Genomic DNA, 27,345 nt, shown 5'->3' on the forward strand with positions numbered 1-27,345 from the left:
AGAGTGGCTCAAGTATCAGCCCACTCTAAGAGGATGGAACTCATTGGCGGAGACCCTGGGCCTGGTTTCCCACAACAGAAGCAAATCAGGAATTAAAGGATAGGTGCTGTTTTTGGCTTTAAGGCCTCTTGGCTCCTGGATGTGAGTGTCTGATAGGGAGGAGAGCAGGCTCAGCTCCATGAAGTCAAGGGGGGTGGTTTCACTTAAGGACTGGTTCTGGTTTCACTTAAAGACTGATTACTTGCCAAAGCCAGGAGCCAGGGGCTGCAGAGACAGAGGGAGGAAACTTGCCTTAATAGTCTACTCCATGGCCCTTGGGGGGTGTTCCCTGAGCCTTCCCTGAACCCAGATCCTGGACCTTCTCTCATGCTGAAAATAACTATGTGCCTCTCTGCCCAGTAAACAGGGAAGGGGCAGGATGGGGATAGCACCAGTCCTTATCCCAGGTGGTAAGAAATTGGAACCTTTATGTCAGCCCTCCATCAAGATCTGTGGTGGGAGTCCCCCTTTCCTCCTTTCTTAGGCCTCACTTCCAAGATTTCCCTGTGTCAGTAATGGGAAATGGGGGCCTGCCTGGCCCTGCTCCTACTCTCTTGACCTTACCTTGGGTCTTCTCAGAGGTTCCCACCACGATTATTCCCTCTCCTGCTAGCCACCTCATCGTCCTTCCGCCATGCTCTGGCGCAGGTGTCCTTGGCTTTGTTTACAGTGAGGCCCTGAGACAGGATGTGCCTACGATTCCGAGACAGGAAAAGGTGGCAACATGTGGTAGATGAAGAGCACCTGTGTGTCCTTGCAGAGGGACGGCATGCGCTTGCACACTGTGCATCTGGTGGCAGTGGAGATGAAGCATACCTAAGGAGAAGAGGATGGAGGGGGTGGACATGACATTGGGGACAGGATATCTTGTGGCTGGGAGTGGCCACCTATGAAGGGTCTGCTGGCCTTCAGAAGGAAGCCAAAAAGAGAGGGGTCCCCAGACTCCTACAGATGCCTCTGGGAGCCATAGTTACCCTAAGGCACTGGCTCCCACTCTGAAATGCAAAGCCACTTCCCAGACTTTCATTTACCAAGAATCACAGGTTCCAAAACCTGTACACATTATCTTCTGATGTTTCCTAATGTTCTAGACATTTGGAAAACAGACTCCTTTTTAGAAGTTGCCATGATTTTTCTTGGCTTTTTTATTAGCATGTGTTAAAATCATATTATCCAAACACTACCAGAAGAACATGTATTGTTCTGAATAAAGTGCTTAAGGGAAAAAAAAATGCAACTTATTAAATTGGACATTCTTTTCTAGTTCATAAATTTTGGGTTACAATCAGGGCACAAAAAGAGAAACAGAATGCAGTATTAGAGCGAGAAGCTTAGTTAAGAACTTGGGTGTAGACACAAGACCATGTCCATTCTTCCCACTTCCTTGCTGACTGAACACTGCATCTGCATAAAGCAGCAAACAGCTTTGTTTCAATAAATACATTTCCCTTCATTCAAATCAGAAAAGTTAATTATAGTAAAGCATTTTTAATCTGACCATCTGTTTATACCCACAGGCAAGATTTCACCACAGAGTTTAAGTGTGAAAGTGTTATTTCATTGGGTCTTCAGCTTTCTAACGCTATTTGGGTTCAAGATTGTCTCAGCAATTCCTTATTGGTTTCTTTATATTTACCTGGTACTATTTAATACCAACACTACAGTGTTTTGTGTTAACAATGCCAACCAAGGATATTTTCACAGTACTAGAAACAATGAGTGGGCCTAAGGCTTTCTTTCCAATAAACTAAGTTTTCCTTTAACTGGGTTTCTCACATTAGCATTCTGATATCTGCACAAAACCCAAGTCCTGTTGTGACAGATTTTAAATCAGTGATGTTCTAAAAAAATAATAACTTGGAAATCTCTGTGTTTGAATCTTGGGTGGTCATGTTGAGAACAGGAAAAATTGCATTAAATACATTTTTAAACATTCATTCGCAATCAAACATTTAAATCTTCCAAGGAAGGTGCAGGGTGGTGATAGGGCAGCTGCAGTGGGAGCAACCCCATCAGGGGTGGCTGGTAGGTGGGCTTGGGGCTCCATCTGTGGCACACACTCACCGCAAGCTTCTGGACTGCAGACCTTGCATCCTGGCTGCGATGCCTCTGACCTTCTTTTAGCAAAGAGAAAAGGCAGGCTGCTTCTACCTTCAAACAGTCAAGAGCAACTTCTGTTGAGTTCACCTTGCAGCTGACCCAGAAGTTGGAGCAGGGACCAAGCTAAGGGGTGCAGAAGGGCTAGGAGTACTTGCTGAAGTCATCTTTAGTCATCCTGGGGAGATTCCCTTGCCCCTCTCTCAACCTGGGTGCTTTTAGCTTCATGCAGGAAAAGATTTTAGTTGCATCTTTTATTGAATTTCAATCTCATTTTACAAAAGCATACCAACTAGCAATCCTGAGCAACTAGTATGAAATTTGCTGAATACCGGTAAGAGAAAGCTTTCTAAACTATCCTGTTCTTTGTTCTTTGCTACAGACACAGGTGTGTCTGTAGCACATTCTTTAGTTTCACAGTGATATATGCTGTTTCAGGAAGCACAAGGTGTCTTGACTGTTTCTGGGAAGTGATGACCTACTTTTAATATGAGTGCAAGTTTCCATGACTGGTTCTAAATCTGGCCAGATATTGGTATACCAATGACAGGAGTTAGGGCAGTTGGGAGGCTCTCAGTCCCCAGTTCCTGTCAAGGGTAAGCCCATCTGGGTCACGACTGGGCTTTCACTATCAGTAGTTATATTTTCCTTTGATGCTTCAAAAAGCCTATGGTGAATCTGTCGCCTCACTTTACTCCTCCCTGTCCATCTGACTTGGTAGCCTGAGAACTTATTGAATTAGGATGAAAAAAGGCTCTGTACCTGCTAATATTGACGGCAGTAAGATGCTAGCTTACTATTTTGCACAGCACCATGTATAGTGCCTGTTAATCAGGCCAACTATAGCCAACTTTTTCTTTTTTTTATATAAAGAAAATCTATGTAAGTTGAGGTTCAGAAATGCATATATTTTTTACTTACAAATATTCATCTGACCAAAATTCAACATAACCTTTATGGAACACTTAACAATTGTTTTGTTTTTAAAATAACATTTCATTCAAACTGTATATAATTCAGTAAAGTTTTTTATACAGCAAGCAATGCTTAAACCCTGGAAAATCTGTAGAAAAGAGATTTTCACACAAAATAAGAAAAGAAAAATCTGAGGTATCCCTCACACACACACACATCCATTCATTCTGGCCCACGTACGTGCACATACACACGCATGCCTGTGTGTTCACACAGACATATTCATTCTCACTCACAAAGTGGCTGCAGCATAGGCAAAAAATTGTAGGTCCAAAGGAAAATGATTGATTGTTCAATAAAGAGTCCGGGTAGCTCAGAAAAAAACCAAAACAAAACCCAAGAGTCTTCTGAGGAAACTACTACCTCAAAAAAATGTTCTCAAGATGAATTTGAGATCTAAGCCTACTAAATTGCTTTTGCAAAACAGCTCCCTGCAGTCCAAGGTGACTTGTGCAAATAGAAGGAATCAAATGAGGCTGGTTCCTGTACTTCCTTAAACAAGGAGGTGGGATGCTCGCAGGTGCCCAGGGGTGTTCTCATCATGCCAGGTACTGCTGCAGTGCTGTCTTTGCCCTGAAATCACAAAATTCCTGTTAGCCATCATATCAGAATTGTAATTGGGGGAAAAAAACCCCTATGGCTCAATGATGATAGTTGGGGAAGTCTAAAAAGTAAATCCCCAGAGGAAACTGGGGTGAGCCAAGGTGGGCACCTACCTTAAGGGGCAGAGATCTGCAGTGGGCAGATACCTCAAATCTATTCTGGCTGTATTCTTCTTCCTGTGGTTCTCTCAGAGGGCTGTTCCTGCTCCTAAACCTGCTGCAGCTCAGTGACATTCCACAGTCCCTGGTACGTACCGACATTATGTAATATTCCTTTGTCATTGGCTTATAGTTGTGATAGATCTCTAATTCTTTTCTTTTTCTTACTGCCATGTAGGTTTTATGCAGTGAAGCCCAACACTAGGGGAGGACACTTAGGGTTCTGGGAAGCAAATAGGAAAACTGACCAAGGAAATGGTGTTGAGGTACTGATTAGGTTCATGGAAGGGGCCAAGAGCCCATGGGATGAGGCTGTCTCATGCTTCACATGCCTCATAACTGTGGAAGAAGCCTACAATTTCATTTTGTTCTCATCACACCTGATCACACTATAACTGATCAATATGAGATGTGGGTTGTTACAGTGATGGGGGAAGAAGGTGGCCAGGTGGAAAGGAAAAGATAGAATGTAGGCCGGGCATGGTGGCTCATGCCTATAATGCCAGCACTTTGGGAGGCTGAGATGGGCGGATCACCTCAGGTCAGTTCAAGACCAGCCTGGCCAACATGGTGACATCCTGTTTCTACTAAAAATACAAAAATTAGCCGGGCATGGTGGCGGGTGCCTGTAATCCTAGCTACTCAGGAGGCTGAGGCAGGAGAATTTCTTGAACCTGGGAGGTGGAGGTTGCAGTGAGCCAAGATTGCGCCATTGCACTCCAGCCTGTGCAATAAGAGCAAAACTTGGTCTAAAAAGAAAAAAAAAAAAGAATGTGAACAATGACTTAATCTATCCTGATCTTTGTAAAAGTGGCCTTCTTTGAGGTGGGCCCAAGGAGGCATCCTTTACTATTCCTATCACAAACTTGGTAAAGTTTGGAAAGAGGCTGCAATTGTGGGAGTTAGGAAGTCAGGTTTCAGCAACGGTCTCCTCTTCTAAGCTCTGGAAAGAAAGTCTACAATGTTCAGGTATGATAGCTGATTGAAGTAATGCCAAGTAGACTGTGCATACAATAAGCTGGATTCAAGTGCAGTTTCTGTAGTCATGGATATCACAACAGTTTTTAAAGTGGTACACTTAGGTGTATTCTTACAATCACTTAAGACTCTAAAGATGTTATTGTGAACAGTCTAATCATCATAACAAAGCTCTAGAAAGATTATCTCCAAGTTATGAGCAAGTTGGGTTCTACAGGACATTTTCAGAAGCAAGTTTATGAATGATGCCACAGACCATCTACCTGACTCCCCAGATACTTAAAGAGGCTGAGAAGAGCAGTTCTGATGGAGGCATGAGTTCTGGGGCCCTGCAACCCTGAAGCCCTCTGAGCCTGGGTGGAGAGGGCTGGTTAGCAATAGCTTCTCATATGTAAGCATCTGAAAGTCAAAGGATCAAGGCCTTAATGACAGAAAGAACCTGAGAGGTACTCTTCAGGTGACAGACTTTACTGTGCCACGATGGGAACGCCACATGAGGGTCTTGATCAAAATTCTATATTGCTCTTTAGATCTGCCAAATCAAACTCCTTCTGGATCTTATTCAGAGGTTGGATAGGTTTGATTATTTTGGTTCTCAGACACCATACCTTTTATTGTCTTTCTATTATTATCTAAGGGGTCTTTTTAGAAGAATGGTTTTGGAGGCAAGATCACCTTTTTTTTAGATGGACTTAGGTTGGGTAGCTCAGACCTTGATTCTTTTAATAAGGGTTTAAGTTTAAGAAGAGCTAAAAACTTATGTGCCATACAAATCTGGGAAAACAGTACCAGTGGAGTCTAAGCAAGCAGGCCTAAACCTATCCCATTTGATGCTGGTAAGGCCTCTCTTAGCATTCTAGGTTGTCCCTGAGATGATTTTAAGTAAAATCTGTTTTTACTTCTGAACAAGTATGAGCGAAAAACCCCACTGAACAACATGGCTCTCAGCCACAAGAGATGGGCTGACAGAGCCCATCGTTTATGCCAGCAGCTGTGCAGGTAGAGGTTCCAGTTCTCAAGGTACAAGCTCAAATCCAGCCTTCAGTATGTGGCTTGGACTTGACTTTGATGTTACGCTCACTAACCAGTAGCACTGGGCTGCAGTTATTTAGTTCTTCTTCTTCTGTTTTTTTTTTGTTTTTTTTTTTTCTTGAGACGGAGTGTCGCTCTGTTGCCCAGGCTGGAGTGCAGTGGCGTGATCTCAGCTCACCACAACCTCTGTCTCCCAGGTTCATGCGATTCTCCTGCCTCAGCCTCCTGAGTAGCTGGGACTACAGGTGTACGCCACCATGCCTGGCTAATTTTTGTATTTTTAGTAGAGACAGGGTTTCATTATGTTGGCCAGGCTGGTCTCGAACTCCTGACTACATGATCCACTTGCCTCAGCCTCCCAAAGTGCTGGGATTAAAGGCATGATGAGCCACTGTGCTCAGTCTGTTATTCTTCTTTGGCCTACAGGATGATAAGCTTCAGGGAAGCAGAAGACCAGCCTGTCCTGTGTGCTCCACAATCTGGGACAGCCATTTACTTCAGAGGAGTTAAGTTCCTCTCCCCTTCAGTGAAGAAGACAGACAAGCTGTCAGCCAAGATACAGTGTTACAGTGTGACGTGTCCTACAGATGCTGCAGGAGCACAAAAGGCATCCCTGGAAAAGCCTGGAAGGGAGGGTGGAGAGTGGGTCATGCAAGGCTTTTTGGAAGACATGGCAACCTGATAGGAGTTTTGAAAGATAAATGGCCAGTGTCCAGGCATTCTTTCTCCTTGCTTTCAGGACACCTCATGTACCTGAGTCTCTGCCTGCCTCACTGGCTGTTCCTTCTGCTCCTTTGCTGCACCTTTCTCATCATTGCCTAAATGCTGGGGGGCTCTAGATCTTGCTCCTTAGGCCTCCTCTCTCTTATTTGCTCTAGGTGACTTCATCCAGCTCCATGGCTTTAAATACCATTCAGATTTATACCCCCAGCCATGCTCTTCCAAGTCCCTTGGATATCTAATAGGTACAGTATCCTAATGTCGGCATACCCAAACAAGAACTTTTGATATTCCCCACCACAACCCACTTCTATATGTCTCACCATCTTAGTATATGGCAACACCCTCCATCTAGTTGCTCAGGCTAAAACCCTAGACATTTTCCTTTTCTCTCTTTAACATCCTATACTGAATCTGTGAGTAAGTCCCATTGGCATTTATATTCAGATTAAAATTCTGAATCCAAACACTTCTCAGTACTTCTAACACTAACCTCCCATCCTTACTGACATTATTGCAATGGCGTTTAACTGGTCTCTCTGCCTCCATTCTTGCTCTCCTACAGATGGTTCTCTATATAGTCACCAGAGTGATCTTTTAAAAATTCAAATCAGGGCGAGGTGCAGTGGCTCATGCCTGTAATCCCAGCACTTTGGGAGGCCGAGGCGGGTGGATCACCTGCAATCAGGAGCTCGAGACCAGCCTGGCCAACATGGTGAAACCCTGTCTCTAGGCCGGGCGTGGTGGCTCACACCTGTAATCCAAGCACTTTGGCGGCCAACGCAGGTGGATCACCTGAGGTCAGGAGTTCAAGACCAGCCTGACCAACATGATGAAACCCCATCTTTATGTAAAAAAAAAAAAAGTAAAAAAATAAAAATAAGATAAAATAAAATAAAAAGAATCCCTGTCTTTACCAAAAACACAAAAAACTAGCTGGGCATGGTGGCAGGCACCTGTAATCCAGCTACTTGGAAGGCTGGGCCAGGAGAATCACTTGAACTTGGGAGGCGGAGGTTTCAGTGAGCCAAGATCACATCATTGCACTCCAGCCTGGGCAACAAGAGTGAAACTCTGTCTCAGAAAGAAAGAAAAAAAAAATTCAAATCAGATAATGTCTGCTCTGCTCAACAGTCTCCAATGATTTCCTGTTTTCTCCCCCTCATTATTATTCATCAGCCCTCTGTTCTTCTTGCTGTTCCTTGAACATAACAAGTTCACTCCTGCCTCAGGGCCTTTGAACCCACTGTCACCCTTGCCTATAAATACTCTTCCTCTAGGCATTTGCCCAGATGAAATCTTCCACATTTCATCAGGTCTCTGATCATGTCATCCTCAGAGAGATCTTTACTGGTTAACCTATATTAAAATAAATTTTCTTGACTCTCCATTCCTTCACCTTGTTTTATTTTTCTTCATAGTACCTCTCATCACCTGATACTGTGTTACGTATTCATTTGCTTATCATCTATCTCCTATACTAGAATCTAGGTTGCATGAGGACAAAGACTTCATCAATTTTATTCACCATTATATCTCTAATGCCTAAAACAATGTCTGGGAGAACGCAGGTATTAAAAAGAGAGTTATCTGCTGAGTGAATGGGGACTGAGAGGAGAGGAGACTGGGATAGCAAATCAGATGGAACAGAATGTGTAATTGCATGAAGGTGTGCTACTGTAAGCGGGCAGGTATGGCTGCAGTATAGGGTGTGCATGGTGGGTGCGGGGAAGATGAGAAAGGCAGAGCCAGATCATGAAGGGCTGCAGGGCTTCTAAGCCATGCTCAAGATTCTGGAGACTCAAAGTGCTGATGTTCCCTGCTTTGTTATTATAGAGGCAAGATGGAAAGTGAAGGCTGTTAAAAAAGGAGAACATGTAGTTAGGAAAAGCATTTTTGGCTATTTTGAGGTTAGCTAAGTATCTGATTATAACTCTTGGCTCTATCAGGAAATGATGAGCTCTTTGAAGACGTGTTTTTTTTTGTATACCCAGCAGCAGGGCCAGCCTGGCACGAAATGGGTGTTCAGTGAGGTGTTGAGTGAATGAATGTTTGCATTACTAGTTTTTCTGCTTTCCAAAAGGTCACATGCATGTCTATTCTAATGATCAAGGGAAGAGATGCAAATGGCTTCTGAATATTATCCACTAAAATGGTCCAGACACAGGTTAATTCACAGTAAGATAAGAGTTTTTAATAATTTGATAATCATTAGTTTATAACTCACTTAAACATCATACAGTGGCTGATAGAAAATCTAAGAATATAAAAGATTTTAAAAGTGTGGCCATGTTAATTACCAGGCAATTCAAACCCTTTTGTGAAAGAATCCAACACAGCCCAAAGGAAGACCTTTTTACATTCATACTCACTTGTCACAAAGGTTTGAATCTGGTGACTGACTCAATTTGTGTAGAATATCTACGATGCCCATGTCTCGTAATTTATCCTGGCGTTCTTGTGAACCTAAATGATTAAAGCCAGGTTACTGGAAATATGACCCAGGCAAATGCTCTGTCTGATGTAGAATCAACAATCTAGAGCCTTACCAGTGTCCTTCACTCCCTACTCCTCCTGTCCCTTTTGTCCTCCACCCTCTCCCACTATAGTTGGGCCCAGTCATGCTTGGACTGACAGCCTTCTAACTCGGCTCTCTGCCTCCTGACCATCCTGCCTGAAGTCTATCCTGGGTTCTGCAGCTGGACTGATTTCTCCATGGACTACAGGGTCAAGGTTAGATTCTTCAGCCTGGTACAAGCCCTCTGCCACTGATTCCCAGCTTCATCACTTCTCTCAGGACATACCCATGGCCCTGGTCAGGCCAGGCTGGCCCTTACTACACCAAACAGGTCTTGTCTTCCCCTTTCTATTATCTTCTACCCTCCTCTGTCCTCCTAGCACTTTTTGTTGCCTCTCAGCACAACTGGCACTTCCAATTTCTTTCATATCACTCTGTTCTATCTTCCAACTAGACTAAGATCTCCTTGAGGGTGGCTTTCTCTCCCCCATACAGACGGTACTTGGTATCTAGGTCTGTGGGCGGAATCCAGTTTCCCTTCTTGCACTTTGTTTTGGGCATAACTGCTGAGTAATCTCTGAAGTCTTCCCCACTGAAGAACCTACAGTGACCACTCATGCACTGGCTCTCTCTAGACAAAGTGAATCAGAATTTCTAGGGATGGGGCCCAGAAATCTGTACTTTAAAAAGTTCCCCAGGTGATTCTAATGCAGCCAACCCAGGCTTGAGACCCACTGCTCTTCTATATTTGTTTGCTACCTTGGCTATAAATTGGAATCCACTGGGGAGCTTTAAGAAACACTTATGCCTGGAGCCCACCCCCAGAGATTCTGATTTAATTGGTGTGGGGTAAAAATTCCTCAGATGATTCTAATATGCAGCCAAGGTAAAGAATCGCTGATCTATACAGTCCTCCTTACAGACTACCAGCTTCACCAGTCACATTGCATTTCTCATTTCTCACCAATGCACCTTCTTCTCCATCATGCTTATCTGCCTGCAGTCCTCATATGTGCTTCCTCTGCTCATAACGAAAGGCTTATTCTCCCACCCACTCTCCCCTCTCACCTTCTTCGAGTGCATCTCACCATCCACCTCATCAGCTCTCTCATGGCAGGGACTGCCACTTACTTCTCACTCTCCCCCTTTGAATCTGGTATAGAGTTGGCTCCAATGGGGTGCTCAGTGTTGACTGTCCATCTGACTCAGGCTAGTTCCACTGATTTTCGTAACAGGGCGACTCTGAAGGGTGCTTGGGCCAAGTGGTCCAAGAACAGAGTCTCTCCCCAGGATCTCAGGGGCACCTGCTGCCTTCCCTGTGCAAGACACTCTTCCTATAATTTTTTTTCAAAACAAATCTCACCAATCTCTTACCTTCCTCTTCATTCCATATGAGGTTTGATATACAAAACATGGCTGCAAGCTGCAGTTTAACATGTGAATGGCCCTATTAATACAGAAAAAAAAAATAAAAATGGTGATAATCTCATTTTAGATCTTTTTTTGGAAGACCTACCATAGGCAATTCCTATAATCTAAAAGTCTGAAGCAGAGGCCTCAAACTCAAATGTCTTGAGGGGCCATGAATGAAAGGGTTGGGCTAAAGATAACAAGGGACAGTGGAGAATCTGGCAAATTGAGGAGTACAAGCCTTGCCAAAAGACATTCAAATTCAAATTTGAGAACACCATCTGGCTGGACAAACTAAACACCTCTAGGGCTATAGGTATAGTTTGCCATTTATGATTCAGTCCATGCACAAAGAAACACTGTCATTTGACAATTTTATGCTTTCTACTTAGGCTATGTTTCCAGGTCACCAGCAGCCAATATACAATGGGTGGATTTGCATTTGGTATTGATCTCTTAAGCTACTGGTTATCTTATTCAAATGGTCCAATAATTCCTTTGGGGAAGGAAGTGAATATATGGTCAGAAAATTCTGTAACACCCAGACTTTCACACACACACAATCTTTAAATGGTTTACTCCTCTGACACAACTTGCTATAAACTAGAAGCATTATATAATACATTCAGCTTCTGGAATAATTAAATTACTCTTATTTCTATAGGAACATCCCCAAAAACTTCATGAAATCTTCAGCTGATTTCTCAAATGTCTCTACTATCACTAAGGGGCCTCCTAGTCTTCTAATACAATTCTTATTTATTTTGCTTTATGTACAGAAAGTACAACCATTTCTGGTTGCTTTGGAACATTTATCCACATAGAGTGCTTGCACCTGAATGAGAGGACCCAATAATAAAATAATAATATATATATATATATATTTTGAGACGGAGTTTCACTCGTTACCCAGACTGGAGTGCAACGGTGTGATCTCGGCTCACCGCAACCTCCGCCTCCTGGGTTCAGGCAATTCTCCTGCCTCAGCCTCCTAAGTAGCTGGGATTATAGGCACATGCCACCATGCTCAGCTAATTTTTTGTATTTTTAGTAGAGATGGGGTTTCACCACGTTGACCAGGACGGTCTCGATCTCCTGACCTCGTGATCCACCCGCCTTGGCCTCCCAAAGTGCTGGGATTACAGGCGTGAGCCACCGCGCCTGGCCCAATTTTTTTTTCTTTTGAGACAGAGTTTTGCTGTTATTGCCCAGGCTGTAGTGCAATGCCACAATTTCGGTTCACTGCAACCTCCGCCTCCTGGGTTCAAGCGATTCTCTTGCCTCAGCGTCCGGGATAGCTGGGATCACAGGTGCACATCACCACGCCTGGTTAATATTTTGTATTTTTAGTAGAGATAGGGTTTAACCATTTTAGTCAGGCTGGTCTCGAGCTCCTGACCTCAGGTGATCCACCTGCCTTGGCCTTCCAAAGTGCTGGGATTACAGGCATGAGCCACCACACCCAGCCATAAAATAATTTTTGTAGTCATTGTTCTATTTGGTCAATTTAAAACAGTTCTACTATGTTTAAATAATTTATGCACATCTGAGGAAATATCAATGGCAAAGTATGCTCAGTGGTTTTTTCAAGGCTAAGACAGACTTATCTTCTCATGTAGGACTATATTTCAACTAAGCAGAGACAAAGAACTGGATCTGGCTTCCTTCAGTAGAATTCTATGGCTAGTGATTCTTTCTTCTACCTGCCAACACTTTTAAGGGGATGTTCAGCTTGGGCTCCCTTAAGACAAAACAGGATAAAACTTATCTATTCCCAGCCTCAGATAATCAATCAATATTTGTTGAATAATAAGTCTGTATATACTAAAACAAATATGCATTTACTTTGCATAAGTTTATTCATCATTCATTCCACATTTTTTGAGGACACACATTACTATGACAATAGAGAAAACTGGAGGTTGGAGGGTGGCAACTTAATTTAGGCGGAACGCACAAACAGATCTCTTTGAAGAAGGCAATATTTAAACGGAGACTTAAAGAACAGGAAGGTGCCAGATGTGCAAACAGCAAGGGGCTTGAAATTCCAAGGAGGAGGAAAATTTCCTGAAAAGGTCTGGGTAAGAAAGAACTGTCTGTTCAGAAAAGTAGTGTAGCCAAATTGTGCGAACTTGCAGGCCACAGTTAGGACTCTGGATTTCATTCTGTGTTTAGAGGAAGCCCCTGAAAGATTTAAACAGTGGAGGGACAAGATCTGGTTTACATTTTTTAGAAGACCCTTGGGTTGAAGGAATTGTCGTGACAGTGAAGAAGTGTCTAAGAGGATACTGTTATTATAGTTTATCAGGCATGAGGTGCTGTGACTTGAACTGACTAGGGTGGAGGCAGTGGTGATCGAAAGGAGTAACTGGATTCGAGATCAGTTTTGGAGGAAGGGCAGATAGGACTTATTGATAAATTGGGTGAATGAGGGGACAGAGCTGGAAAAATCAAGACAAACTCCAAGGTGTTATCAGACAGCCACATGGAGATGCTGAAAGGGCAGGAAGATACATAATGACTGTACGTAAGAACCACCCAGGAGCCGGGCGCGGTGGCTCAAGCCTGTAATCCCAGCACTTTGGGAGGCCGAGGCGGGTGGATCACGAGGTCAAGAGATTGAGACCATCCTGGTCAACAAGGTGAAACCTCGTCTCTACTAAAAATACAAAAATTAGCTGGGCATGATGGTGCATGCCTGTAGTCCCAGTTACTCGGGAGGCTGAGGCTGGAGAATTGCTTGAACCCAGGAGGCGGAGGTTGCGGTGAGCCGAGATCGTGCCACTGCACTCCAGTCTGGGCAACAACAGCAAAACTCCGTCTCAAAAAAAAAAAAAAAAAAAGAACCACCCAGGAATCTTAAAAAAAAAAAATCCTGATGCCCGGGCTATACCCAGACCTATTAAATCAGAATCTTGGGAGGGTTAAGACAAAGCGGTAATCTTTGAAAGCTCCCTACAAGGTCATATTGTACAATGAAAGTTGTGATCTGCTGATCTCAGGAGAGCACCTGTAGGAGAGAAGAGAAGAGGGTCCAGAGTAAGCAGGGAGGTATGGTGTCATGCAAACCAAGAGAAAAGGATGTTTCCAGGAGGAGGAGCTAGTTAGCTGGGCTGCAATCTGCTGTAAGTGGGTAAGATGAAGAGAGAAAAGGATCCTTTGGATTTCGCATCATGGAAGTCACTGTTGACACTAATTATAAGAGTTTCAGTTGAATGATGGGGGTAGAGGTGAAATGAAGCAGGTTAAAGAATGACTTTAGAGGTAAAGAAGGAGACAGTATGTGCAGAAAAGATGGTAAGAAGTTTGGCTTTGAAGGCCAGGCACAGTGGCTCATGCCTGTAATCCCAGCACTTTGGGAGGCCAAGGTGGGTGGATCATTTGAGGTCAGGAGTTTGAGACCAGCCTGGCCAACATGGTGAAACCCTGTCTCTACTAAATATACAAAAATTAGCCAAGTGACAGTGATGCGCCTGTAATCCCAGCTAATCAGGAGGCTGAGGCAGGAGAATCACTTGAACCCAGGAGGTGGAGGTTGTGATGAGCCAAGATATGTCACTGCACTCAAGTCTGGGTGGCAGAGTGTGACCCTGTCTCAAAAAATAAAAATAAAAAAAGAAAGAAATTTGGCTTTGGCTTTGAATAACAGAGAGAAATGGGTATGCCTCAATGGGTATGAGAAGTTAAGGAAAACTTTTTAAGTGATTAGGTATACAATGTGGATGGGTATTGAAAAGATAACAGAATCTTTGGTTGGAAGTGGTAAGGTTTTCATTCAACAAATATTTACCAAGCATATGCAAAGGGCCAGACACCATGGTGGATATACAATTGCGCACAAAGCTGACATGGTCCCTGCCCTTGTGGAACTTACACTGTGGTAGAGCCACCCAGTAGGCACACAAATATACAACACTAAAACTGAGCTAAGGAAGTTTGTTCCCTTTCTTCCCTCTGAAGGAAGGGAACAAAATGCAGTAATGAGGAATAATCTACAAGGACAAGAATCCAGTAAGAAAGTATAAGTTCAGCTGAGATTTGAAGGGAGAGATGGAGAGGAGAAAAGTGCTCCAGGCAGAGAAGCCAGCATGTGTGAAAGTCCCAAGGAAGGAAAGAACCTGGCCTTTTTGAGAAACTGCAAGCAGCCAGGGTAGTGAACAAAGGAAGACAGGAATAAGATAAGTTGGGGATATAAATGGGTTAGGTCATGTAGGACTTGACAGGCCATCATAAGGGCATATGAACTTTATTCAAGGTATAACAAGGAGCCACTGAAGGATTTTAGTTTCTCTTAATAAAACAAAAAGCTGAGGTCATCACTAACTGTAATAGGGGAGGGAAGATGTGAGATCTAAAGGATGAGGGGCAGGTAAGAATCTATTCTCATAGAGAATGAGGGTGCCAGCTTCTTAGAGAATCACCAAAGGATAACAGGAGAGGTGGAGTGCCCATGTGAGGTACTGTGCCTTTCTCTGCAGTTAACTGACATGGCAGGCAAAGAGAAGACAGATTGGTGTGGCAAGGGGAGGCTTCCTCCATGGTTGGAATTTTGTCAGGAGATGTTGACAGAATGAAAAGTGGAGGGCTGTTTAATACCCAGATTTTGGCAACGGGCAGTCTCTGGTGATGATCAGATGCAGGGTATGGCCATGGCAGCAGGTAGCAGATTATTTAGAAGCAAACAGGTAAAGGAACTATGGTGCCAGAGGGCTAGAGGGTTCATCCACCATGGGACTGAAGCCTTGAGAGGGAAGACAGGGCACTGAGAGAAAGCCAAGAGCCCAGGTCTTCACTGGTTAAGAGGGAGGCAACCAGTAGACGACAAGGGCAGGGAGTGGAGTGGCAGGTAATATTACCATGTGGCACAAGTTTCAAGGAGTTGGTGTTTTTTCTTTTTCTTCAGGATGGAAGAGAGTTCCTTCAATCTGAGGAGTCACATAGTAATCTGTTCTTTTCTTCTTTTTAAAATCTCCGCACAATTTATTTTGAGTTAACAATATAACAGTCCCTGCATTCTAATCCTGAAGTGAAAGAGGACAAGGGCTCACCATGTAATACTTGATTTTCTGTAGGATATCATCATTGGTCATAATAAGATCTTTTGCTGTTGTCCCATCCGCTATGTTGGCTAAGATACACAGTGTCTGGAAAAGAACAAAGGGCCAACAGTCAGGAAAGTTCTGAAGTCCCAGAGTCAAGCTCTCTCAAGAGTTTGGGCAATTTCTCATTTGAAGGTACATGGATTCTCACAGGTTCCACTCTCAATGCCCTGATTTCTCATCTGCTGACATCATTGCTAATAACAGTAACCACACCCGAAGAAATCTACCTTAGACAAAAGAGAACCCCAACACTTTGGTGGTTTCTTCCTGGGCATTAAGCCATAGCTGTGCAAAAGCAGCCATTTGGTATAAGTCATACTATCAATCAAAGAGAAAATGTAATTTATTATTTTTTTCTTGAAAATCTCATTTCCAAGAGAAACTCTCGTGACAAACCACAATGTTCCTTCAACAAAGTAGTCTCTTTGGTGGCAGCTCTGAAGGTGTTGCAACTCCCCTGCTAGGGAGGTCTCCCTTTTCTATGCCTCCACCTGCTACTTGCTCCTAAGCTCATGAATCTGCACTCTTTTTGGTTATTCTCTCGTGGAAAAGATCCTATGAAGGGGCAGACATGAGCATGACAAGTGTAATTAACAGATGTAATTAGTTTGGGGAAGAGTTGACAGTCAATGTTTTAGGAGTCAAGTTGAAGATGACATCAGAACCAAGTGATTTATAGTTTTATAGTTGCTCTCTGCACATTCTAGCCCCTCCTGAGCCTACAGGATAAGGTAATTAAATACAATGAGTGTTTTTTTTTTTTTTTTTTTTTTTTTTCTGAGACAGTCTCACTTGGTCGCCCAGGCTGGAGAGTTTGTCATGAGAGTTTCTCTTGGAAATGAGATTTGGTACGATCTTGGCTCACTGCAACCTCCATCTCCTGGATTCAAGCAATTCTCTCTGCTTCAGCCTCCCAAGTAACTGGGATTTCAGGTGTGCACCACCACGCCTAATTTTTGTATTTTTAGTAGAGATGAGGTTTCACCATGTTGGCCAGGCTGGTGTCAGATTCCTGATCTCAGCTGATCCGCCTGCCTCAGCCTCCCAAAGTGTTGGGATTACAGATGTGAGTGACTGTGCCCAGCCTACAACAAGTATTCCTTCTCTCCCCATCTCCATCACACGTCTTGACTTGCAATCCAAATGTGGCAACACTGGACTCACAATACCACATTCTTTCCAGTTCTGCTTGAATTCCTTCATGTGATTATAGAAAGCCTTAGCAAGCTTTACAATAACCCCACCTTCTAAGAGCAAGCTAGCAAAATGATATTCATCAGTGGTAGTGATCCAATCCTCACCAACCAGCCTCTGCCACGCTTTATTAAGACAAAATCAAAATGCAAAAGGTGAGACCAATCAATGGGAACAATGGTAAAACCTGGCTGGGAAGCAGGAAGGAGGCAGCACATGGAAGAATCATAGTTTATTACTCTCTTGTTCTCCATCTCCCCACCATTCCTCACCAAAAAGACGAAGTCCTATGAGTTGGCCAGAGCACCTTAACAGGAAATAATGGAAATGATCCTAACTATGAATAAGAATTTTAATAAGGCTTCATAAACAAGGTATTCATGGAGAGAGGAGAAATGGTAAACACCTTTAGACTCACCTAGAAAACAGCTACCTCCTCTTACCCACTAAGACAGAATATAAAGGGGAATTTCAGAGATGATCCCTCAGAATAGACCAGGTCAGCAAGACAGGTGAGTGACTCCCCTTTGTAGTGTTAGAATACACCCATGCATCCCCAGGTTTGAACAGCATGAAAGAGGACCAGTTCTGTTTTGAAGCTCACAAAACCCCTCTGTAAATATTCCTATGGAGACAAGAAATCAAATCTTAAAGAAATCAATTAGGCCAGGGACGGTGACTCATGCCTAATCCTAGCACTTTGGGAGGCCAACGCAGGTGGATCCCAGGGACAAGAGATCAAGACCATCCTGGCCAACATGATGAAACCCTGTCTCTACCAAAGGTACAAAAATTAGCTGGGCATGGTGGTGCATACCTGTAGTCCCAGCAACTGGGGAGGCTGAGGCAGGAGAATCATGTGAACCTGGGAGGCAAAGGTTGCAGTGAGCTGAGTTTGCGCCACTGCACTCCAGCCTGGCAATGCTGTGAGACTCCGTCTCAAAAAAAAAAAAAAAAAAAAAAAAAAAATCAAAAATCAATTGTTGGGCCAAGTCAATTGAATATGTGGGCTGAGGAAGAGATAAAAACTACACACACACACACCCCATTAATGTATGCATATTAGTGTATACACTAATATGAAGAATTGGAAATCAATGAAATAGAGCAGAGACTAGTAAATTATGGTCTAGGCCAAAACCAACCTGCTGTCTCTTTTGGTAATTTTTATTGGAAGACAGCCATGTCTACTTGCTTATGTATTGTCTACAGCTGCTTCCAGGCTAGAACAGCATAAAAGAGTAGTTGCTAGAGACCAGAGCCTACAAAAATTAAAATATATACCTTGCCTCTTACAGAAACAGTTGGCTAGACTCTGAAGTAGAGAACAGGCTCAGGCGGGGTGCAGTGGCTTTATGCCTGTAATCCCAGCACTTTGGGAGGCCAAGACAGGTAGATCCCTTGAGGTCAGGAATTTGAGGCCAGCCTGGCCAACATATTGAAACCTCATCTCTAAATAAATTGGCCAGGCGTGGTGGCAGGCACCTGTAATTCCAGCTACTCAGGAGGCTGAGGCACGATACTCTCTGAAATCAGGAGGTGGAGGCTGCAGTGAGCCAAGATCACATCACTGCACTCCAGCCTGGGCAACAGAGTGAGATTCTGTCTCAAAAAAAAGAAAGAAAGAAAGAAAGAAAATAATAGGTGGGAAAATCAAAGAAACCAAAAGCTGACTCTTTGAGACTATCAATAGAATTGCTAAACCTCTAGTCAGACTGAACAGGAAAAAAGGAATTACCAACTGGGCGCAGTGGCTCACACCTGTAATCCCAGCGCTTTGGGAGGCTGAGGTGGGCAGATCACCTAAGGTCAGGAGTTTGAGACCAGCCTGGCCAAGATGGTGAAACCCCCATCTCTACTAAAAATACAAAAATTATCTGGGTGTGGTGACACACACCTATAATCCCAAGCTACTTGGGAGGTGGAGGCAGAAGAATTGCCTGTACCCATGAGGCAGAGATTGCAATGAGCTGAGATCTCACCACTGCACTCCAGCCTGGATGACAGAACAAGACTCTGTTTCAAAAAGAAAAAAAAAAGGAATTACCAATATAAAGAACAGGAGAAGAGATACTGCGTTGCAAAGGATACTACAGACTTGAAAAAGGAATAGAAATTATGAACAGTTTCATGTTAATAAATTTGAAAACTCAGATGAAATGAGTAAATTCCTTGAAAGATACATAATACCAGAGCTCACACAAGAAGCAGATAACCTGAACAGTCCTATTTCTATTAAAAAATGTGAATTTGTAGTTAAACAGCTTAACAGCTTTCCACAAAACAGTCATCATATCCAGATGATTCCAACCGGGAGCATTCCACCAAAACTGAAGAAAAAAATAATTAATTCTTCACAAATTCTTGCAGAAAATTGAAGAGAGAACATCTCTACCTCATTCCCCAAGGCCAGCATTATCTCAATACCAAAACCAAAGACACTATAAGCAAACATTTCATCAACATCCCTCATGAATATAGATGTAAAACACTCCTTACCAAATTTCAGTAAATTGAATCTAGCAGCATATCTAAAGGATAACATATAATGACTAAATTAGGTTTACCTCAAATATATTAGTTTAACATATGAAACTTAATTAAATGAATCTACCATATAAATTGGAGTTAAAAAAAAAAAAAGGAATTTCAACAGACACACAAAAAAAAAGTAGTTGAAAAAAAAATCTATGGCTCATGTTTGGGATTTAAAAACAAAAAAGAAAAAATAATCCTGTTTATGGTAAAAACTCAACAAATTAGAAGAGAATTTCTTTCCCTTTCTTTAATAAAGGGAATTGATGAAAAACCTACATCCTACATATTCAATAGTGAAAGACTGAGTGCTTTCCTCTAATACTGGAAACAAGACAAATATGTTCATCCTCATCTCATTACACTGTAAGTTCTAGCTAGACAATGAAACAAGAAAAACAAAATAGCATATGCATTAGAAAGTAAGAAGTAAAGCTATTTTTATTTACAGATGTGATCCTTTGTTGAAAATTTTAAGTAATCCACAAAAAGAACTTAAGGCGACTTTAGCAAGAATGCAGGATACATGACTCATACACAAATATTGTATTACCATATACTAACAATGAACAATTGGAAATCAAAATTTTTAAAATAACATTTTCAAAACATCAAACATATGAAATACTTAGGAATAAATCTGACCAAGAATATAACACCTATATACCAAAAACTACAAAACATTGCTAAGAACTGAAGAAGACTTAAATAATTGAGAAGATATAATATGTTCATGAATTGGAAGACTCAATATTGTTAAGATGTCACTTCTTGCCAAATTGATCTATAAATTCAACACAATCAAAATCCCAGTTGGCTTTTCATTTGTAGAAATGAGAATAGAATTATAAGAGATACAGTAAATTTTACTCTTTTGGTAGTAATTTTATTTACCAAATGTATATATTTATTGAGATGGAGTCTTGCTGTGTCACCCACGCTGGAGTGCAGTTATGTGATTTCAGCTCACTGCAACCTCTGCCTCCCAGAGTCACGTGATTCTTCTGCCTCAGCCTCGTGAGTAGCTGGAACTACAGGCATGTGGCCATACCCGGCTAATTTTTGTACTTTTAGTAGAGATAGGGCTTCACCATGTTGCCAGGCTGGTCTTAAACTCCTGACCTCAAGTGATCTGCCTGCCTCAGCCTCCCAAAGTACACTCGGCCTCAAATGTATAGAACCTTAAAACCACCAGCACAATCAGCATTTATAGAGCAGTTCTATTACCACCTCCCTTCCTAAATTTTCCTATGCTATCCCTTTATAGTCAAATCCTGCCCCCAACCTTTAAGCCTTGGATACCTTTGATTTGTTCTCTGTCTCAGCTGTTTCGTCTTTTACAGATAATCATACAAAGTGGGATCATATAGTATCTTGTCTTTTGTATCTGGGATCTTTCACGTAGCACAATGCATTTGAGATTCATTCACGTTGTTACATATAGCAAGAGTTTGTCCCTTGTGATATTCTATTATATGAATGAACCATAGCTTGTTGAGGGATGTTAATTTCTAATTTTTGGTGATACAAATAAAGTTGTTAAGAATGTATATATACATAGTTCTTTTATGTGTGAGCTTAGGTTTTCATTTTATGTGAGTAAATGCCTAGGAATGGGATTGCTGGGTTATATGGTAAATATATGTTTCAACTTTGTAAGAAACTGTCAAACCATTTCCAAAATGACTGTATTATTTTGCATTCTACTAGACGCTCTGTATCCTTGCTAGCAACTGTACTGTTAGTTATAAAAACATTTTAGGTATTCTAATAGATAACACAGTGATATTTTATTGTAAGTATCTGTTCATATTGTTTGCTCAGTTTTCTATTTGGTTATTTGTTTTCTTTCTTTGATGGAGTCTTGCACTGTTGCCCAGGCTGGTGCACAGTGGTGTGATCTTGGCTCACTGCAACCTCTGACTCCTGGGTTCAAGCAATTCTCCTGCCTCAGCCTCCCTAAGTAGCTGGGATTACAGGTGTGTGCCACCACACCCAGCTAATTTTTTGCATTTTTAGTAGAGACGGGGTTTCACTATGTTGGCCAGACTGGTCTGGAACTCCTGACCTTGTGATCTGCGCGTCTTGGCCTCCCAAAGTGCTGGGATTACAGGCATGAACCACCGTACCTGGCCGGTTGTTTGTTTCCTTGTTGTTTTGAGAATTCTTCAAATATTCTGGACACAAGTCATTTCTCAGATATCTGATCCACAAATATTCCTTCCAGTGAATGGCTTGTTGTTTTACTCTCATAACAGTGCATTTCACAATGCAGAAGCTGGCCGGGCACGGTGGCTCACGCCTGTAATCCCAGCACTTTGGGAGGCCGAGGCGGGTGGATCACAAGGTCAGGGGATCGAGACCAGCCTGACCAACATGATTAAACCCTGTCTTTACTAGAAATACAAAAATTAGCCAGGCATGGTGGCATGTGCCTGTAGTCCTAGCTACTTCAGAGGCTAAAGCAGGAGAATTGCTTGAACCCGGGAGGCAGAGATTGCAGTGAGCCGAGATCATGCCCCCGCACTCCAGCCTGGGCGACAGAGCAAGACTCCATGTCAAAAAAAAAAGAAGCAGCACAATGCAGAAGTTTTACAGTTTCATGAAGACCAATTTACCTTTTCTTTTCTGGATGAGGTTTTAAATTTCATAGCTAAGAACTCTTTGCCTAATCTAAGATCTCAAAGATTTTCTCCTGAATTTTTTCTAAGTTCTATAGTTTTACCTTCTATGTTTTGTCTATCAGCAAATTTTTATCTGAGGTGTGTGATATGGTTCAAAGTTTATTTATTTTTTTTAGCAATTGTATAGCACCTTTTCTTGAAAAGACCATTCTTTCTCTACCAAGTTGCCTTTGTACCTTTGTTAGTAAGCTACAGGCCACTCATGTGTGGGTCCATTTCTGGACTCTCTAATCTGTTCCATTGATCAACATGTGCTATCTTTTTTTTTTGCTAAGAGCATGCTGTCTTCATTACTACTGTACTTTTATAGTTAAGTCTTGAAATAGGGTATTGTGAATCCTCCAATATTTCCTGTTTTTTCTTCAATAGTTTTGGTTTTTTAGTTCCTTTGCCTTTTCATACAGGTTTTTAAATCTGTATGTAAAGGCACAGATTTTAGATATTTATATCTATAGTATTATTCATAAACAATCATGCTGGTATTGTGATTGGGACTGTGTTGAATCTGTAAATCAACTTGGGGAGAACTGACATTTTAAAATGGTATATCTCTCCATTTATTTAGGTATTGGATTTCTTTCATTTGTTTCATTATCAGTGTTTTGTAGTGTTCAGTATACAGATCCTTGTGAGATTTACACATATGAATTTCATTTTTTTCTAAGCTACTGCAAATGGTACTATGTTTTATTATCTCAACATCCAATTGTTCACTGCTGATATATAAAAATACAATTGACTTTTCTATCTTGTGACCTTGCTTAACTCATTTATTTGTTCTAGATTTTTTGGTGAGTCCATGGCATTTTCTATATAGGCATTCATATTGTCCTTTCCAATCTGTATGCCTCTTCTTTTTCTTGTCTTCTTTTGCTTGGTAGGAATTCCAGCACAATGTTGAACAGTAGTGGTGCAAATGGACATGCCTGTCTTGCTCCCAATTTAAGGGCAGTGACAGATATGTTTTACTATCTTGTCTGTGGTGACAGTTTCATAGGTATATGCACATGCCAAAACTGATCACACTGTATACTTTATGTGCAGCTACTGTCAACTGTACATCAATCAAAAAAATAACTTATCAGATGTTTTTGAGAAGCATTAAACTGCCAGCTAGTCAGCAGACTGTTTAGCCTCCCATACTCGCCTACTTCCAGATCATTCCAAAATCTGTATGAGAGGGTTCCTTTGTGTCCTGCAAAAACAGTATTATTACTGGTCTTTCTTTCTGCCCTCATTCAAATCTTGCCTCACCTTTCTGTCTTGCTTTGCTTTTCAAGTTACTGAAATTCTATCCAGGTAAGTTGTCTTTCTAGATAAAATTCATTCATATCCTCTCAAAGTACAATGGTTTATTCTGAACAATGTATTTTCTTCATTGTGTTTGAGTAATAGATTTCATGTCAGCTAATTTTACTGATGCTTATGAGATTATACATTCTCTATTATTTTTATCAAAACACAGTTTAAAAAAAAATTTAGCAGATACTACCTAAAATATCCGTCTTAAAATCACTTTATCAAATCTACCATCTTTTTGCTCACAACTTAATTGTAGCTTCTAAGACCTACAACTCTTACTTCTTGGACTGCTCTTCTAAGGCTGGCTAAATTACTCTAACTCAAGAATACAGAAGATGAGCAGCACAGGCCCTGAAGTTAGACTCTGGGTCCAACTCTCTACTGATGACCTTGGGCAAGATATATATATACATACCATGTAGCCAACACCTTTGTCAAAAAATTGAACATTACCAGTACCTCTGGTCCTGTATTAAAATCTTAGGTTTGCAGGTGACCTTTGTCAAAGAGTAAAATAAAATGCTCTATGACCTTTTGCTCTACAACACTTGTCACAGAGCAAAAAATAACATATACATTAAAACTCCCATGATAAATCTCAGAAAATAGAGAAAAATAATTCCCAACTGTCCTGATAAATGCACAGCTTCTGTACTTTTTAATGCCTACCCTAAACTTGCCCTCCTGAAACTTAACAGAAATAGGGATACGGGATGGGGAATAAGATGCCTAAGAGAAAAGAAACAAAAACTATCTCCAGGATAAGGAATTATTTTATCAGTGAGTTGCAGGAATTTTTAGTTCAGAGCAAGGCGGCAAAGAGGGCTAGAAATAGTGATTCTGGAAAAAGGATTCATTCCAGAATGATGAAAGGTGGTTGCTTCTGTAGAGACAGGGACAGTGTGCACAGTGCATGTCACACAGGGCAAAACTGTAGATGCTGGTCATGTTTTCCTCTATTTCAGGAAGAAGAAGAATTTTTTTTTTTTGAGACGGAGTTTCACTCTTGTTACCCAGGCTGGAGTGCAATGGCGCGATCTCGGCTCACCGCAACCTCCGCCTCCTGGGTTCAGGCAATTCTCCTGCCTCAGCCTCCTGAGTAGCTGGGATTATAGGCACGCACCACCATGCCCAGCTAACTTTTTGTATTTTTAGTAGAGACGGGGTTTCACCATGTTGACCAGGATGGTCTCAATCTCTTGACTTCGTGATCCACCCACCTCGGCCTCCCAAAGTGCTGGGATTACAGGCGTGAGCCACCGTGCCCGGCCCCTAGGAAGAACAATTCTTAAAGAGAGTTTAAGGGATGACAGAAGATCTTTTTTCCTATCTCTGGAGCACCTTCCATCTCAGCACTCTGTCTTCTGCAGATTTGAATGTTTCAGGAGACTCCTAAGAACTTCCTTTGTGCTCATATTCAGAAAATATTCCCCAAGAAAAAGCAACACATACCTGCTCTTTGACCTCAATGTTATGTTCCCCTTCTAGAATAAGAGTGACGGCTTGCATAATTTGCTTTCCATGAGTACTCATTATTTTATCTATATGCTGTAAAACAATGGGAAATCCATAATTATCATCTGGGAAACAAAGAAAAAGACCACCGAATGAATAGAAGGCTTCTAAAAGTTAAACATCATGTTCACAACTGCTTCAAGCACAACATTACAGCATACAGAACTAGATGCCAAAGAACAGTGTTTATTATACTTTGAAGCTGCAGTTTGCCTTCAAATATATGTCACATATATAGACGCACACACGTATATATACATTACACATATATACATATATACATAAAGTTGACCTGACAGAATATGAAAGTACAATCATTGGGGGTTCTCAAGCCCAAAGATATTAAAGAAAAAGGAAACACAAACCAGGCATGGTGGGCCCACGCCTGTAATCCCAGCACTCTGGGAGGCCAAGGCAGGCCGATCACCTGAAGCCAGGAGTTTGAGACCAGCCTGGCCAACATGGCGAAACCCCGTCTCTACTAAAAGTACAAAAATTAGCTGGGTGTGGTGGTGTACTCCTGAACTCCCAGCTACTCCGGAGGCTGAGGCAGAAGAATCACTTGAACCTGGGAGGTGGAGGTTGCAATGGGCCGAGACTGCACCACTGCACTCAGGCCTGGGGGACAGACCAAGACTCTGTCTCCAAAAAAAAAAAAAGGAAGCATAAAAAAATTGGATGGACTGGGGTAATAGGAGAAGCCAGAGACATGGAAAATATGGTATAGATTTCCTAATATTATCTTGGGGCATAAATGCATAATGATGACTTAAAAGACAAATGGGGCACAGAGAAGGGAAGCACCCATATTTCCTCATCTACCTTAAGGCTACTTATATTGCTTCTTGGGGAACGTTAGAAAACATCGAGAGGGACCCCACCAGCAAGGCTAAGCCTCTCCTACTCTGACATGTATCCACTGCTTTCTATACTGACATCTTCAGAGGTCAATCCTGTAAATGTGGGTAGGGAGACGGTCTATGGAATGGCTCTGAGAATTCTCTGAAGGGAAAGAAGTAGAGGCCCCAGACATAAGTGATTTAGGCAGATGAGAAAATCCATCCTGGACAGCAAACCATGTAAGAAAAAAGTAACAAATCAAGGTAGGCACTGGTCATGTTTTCCTCTGCTCCAGGGAGTAGAGGGAGACAGGATAAGCAGTATAGAAGTGGAGAGCAGGGGGTGATATGGTGAAGCAGCTCCCAGAACGCCTACGAAAGCGACAGGTCTAGACATCAACTCCTTGTTTCTTTGGAAGAGGGTAGCATTTGAAACACACTTTTGGGCAGATGTTAATGAGGGCAGAGAGAGAGAGAGAGAGCAATGTCTTGCAATGCATATGCAGGGCTAGCTAATTTGGAAGCGTGGGTGATTTTACTTACAGGACGAGTAGAGAGGAGATTTCTAAGAAGTCCCAATGTCTTCATCAGCACATTCAAATCTGAATCTGATAATAACCGGAATAGCTGTTCAGTACTCAAGCTTCGTAAAATATCTGCTTTTATTTTTTGTTCAGCCTGAAATGCCATATTCTGAAAGGATTAAAGAAGTTGCAAGAGTCATGTCTACATTTACTTTATTAAATTATATTTTAATAGTAACTGATAACTTTCAAAGTACAAACAGAATCTGCAGAAAATCTTTAAGGATAAATCCCTCTATTTTCCTGATTCTTGTTAATCACCTATATTTCTGTCTGTCAAGAGAAGGGTAACTGTTACTCCTAGATATACTTCTACATGAGGAATATGACCACTTTCAGGCATAGGCATTTGAATGTCTTAAGATTTCTCAAATAAATACAAAACTCATTTATCACTTTTAAGAATATCTTTATGGTTACCAAGTTGCCTGCTGTACACAAAACGACTATTAATGATTACGCTGTGCCATGACTTTTGAGAATGATTTCAAAGTACTTATTTATGGAAGAAAATAAGCAGTGGGTTTTGTTAACTTTACTGGCATGAAAACATCTATTGTGTTCACAATACTATGGTAGGTGTTGGCATGGCTGGGCTATATCACACAGGAAGCTCTCCAGAGGGTAGGAGGTGTATCTGAGATACCAGTAATCCCGGGTGGCCAATAGCTATTTTGCTCCTTTTTCTCTAATTTGTATCATGCGTTAGCCCAGTTGAATCCCAAGCTATACATGTCTGAAGCAAACAAAAATCATGATAAATGCCAAATAACAACTTATAAATCAACTTTTGATACAAAAATCTCTTGTATAGCCAGGCATGGTGACACACGGCTGTAATCCCAGCTACTCGGGAGGCTGAGGCACAAGAATCGCTTGAACCCAGGATGGTTCAAGGTTGCAGTGAGCTCAGATCATGCACTACACTCCAGCCTGGGTAACTGAGCAAAACTCTGTATCAGAAAAAAAAAATCTTGTAAACTAGACACATAATATGCGGTTGCTGCCCTCGAGGAACTAATTAAAGTGCTAAGACATTAGAGATCAAGTTACATAATGA

General features: G+C 41.9%; 1 protein-coding gene and 1 long non-coding RNA gene across 6 annotated transcripts in view; both read right to left on the reverse strand.

The window, feature by feature from the left end:
• Positions 1-1,164: 1,164 nt before the first annotated feature.
• ARMC8 (armadillo repeat containing 8) overlaps positions 1,165-27,345 on the reverse strand; it is a 113,216-nt gene continuing 87,035 nt past the window's right edge. For 2 of the 5 annotated variants that reach the window (XM_032265310.1, XM_032265320.1), the window contains 6 exons: positions 26,245-26,394; positions 24,800-24,895; positions 15,579-15,674; positions 10,495-10,567; positions 8,975-9,068; positions 2,521-3,684 (listed from right to left, as the gene is read on the reverse strand). In XM_032265310.1, coding sequence (XP_032121201.1) covers positions 3,651-3,684; positions 8,975-9,068; positions 10,495-10,567; positions 15,579-15,674; positions 24,800-24,895; positions 26,245-26,394 — 543 coding nt within the window. In that variant the 3' untranslated portion in view covers positions 2,521-3,650. Of the gene's footprint in view, positions 3,685-8,974; positions 9,069-10,494; positions 10,568-15,578; positions 15,675-24,799; positions 24,896-26,244; positions 26,395-27,345 lie in introns of all 5 variants that reach the window. The other 3 variants (XM_032265333.1, XM_032265329.1, XM_032265339.1) reach the window with 2 other exon arrangements.
• LOC116541331 lies at positions 22,110-24,383 on the reverse strand. Its single transcript, XR_004264801.1, has 2 exons — positions 23,807-24,383; positions 22,110-23,240 (listed from the first exon to the last, which is right to left on the reverse strand). It is a non-coding gene; the product is annotated as an uncharacterized LOC116541331 (long non-coding RNA).

Source organism: Sapajus apella, unplaced genomic scaffold (assembly GCF_009761245.1).
Source record: "Sapajus apella isolate SASKATOON/1434 unplaced genomic scaffold, GSC_monkey_1.0 scaffold4, whole genome shotgun sequence".
Taxonomy (NCBI): domain Eukaryota; kingdom Metazoa; phylum Chordata; class Mammalia; order Primates; family Cebidae; genus Sapajus; species Sapajus apella.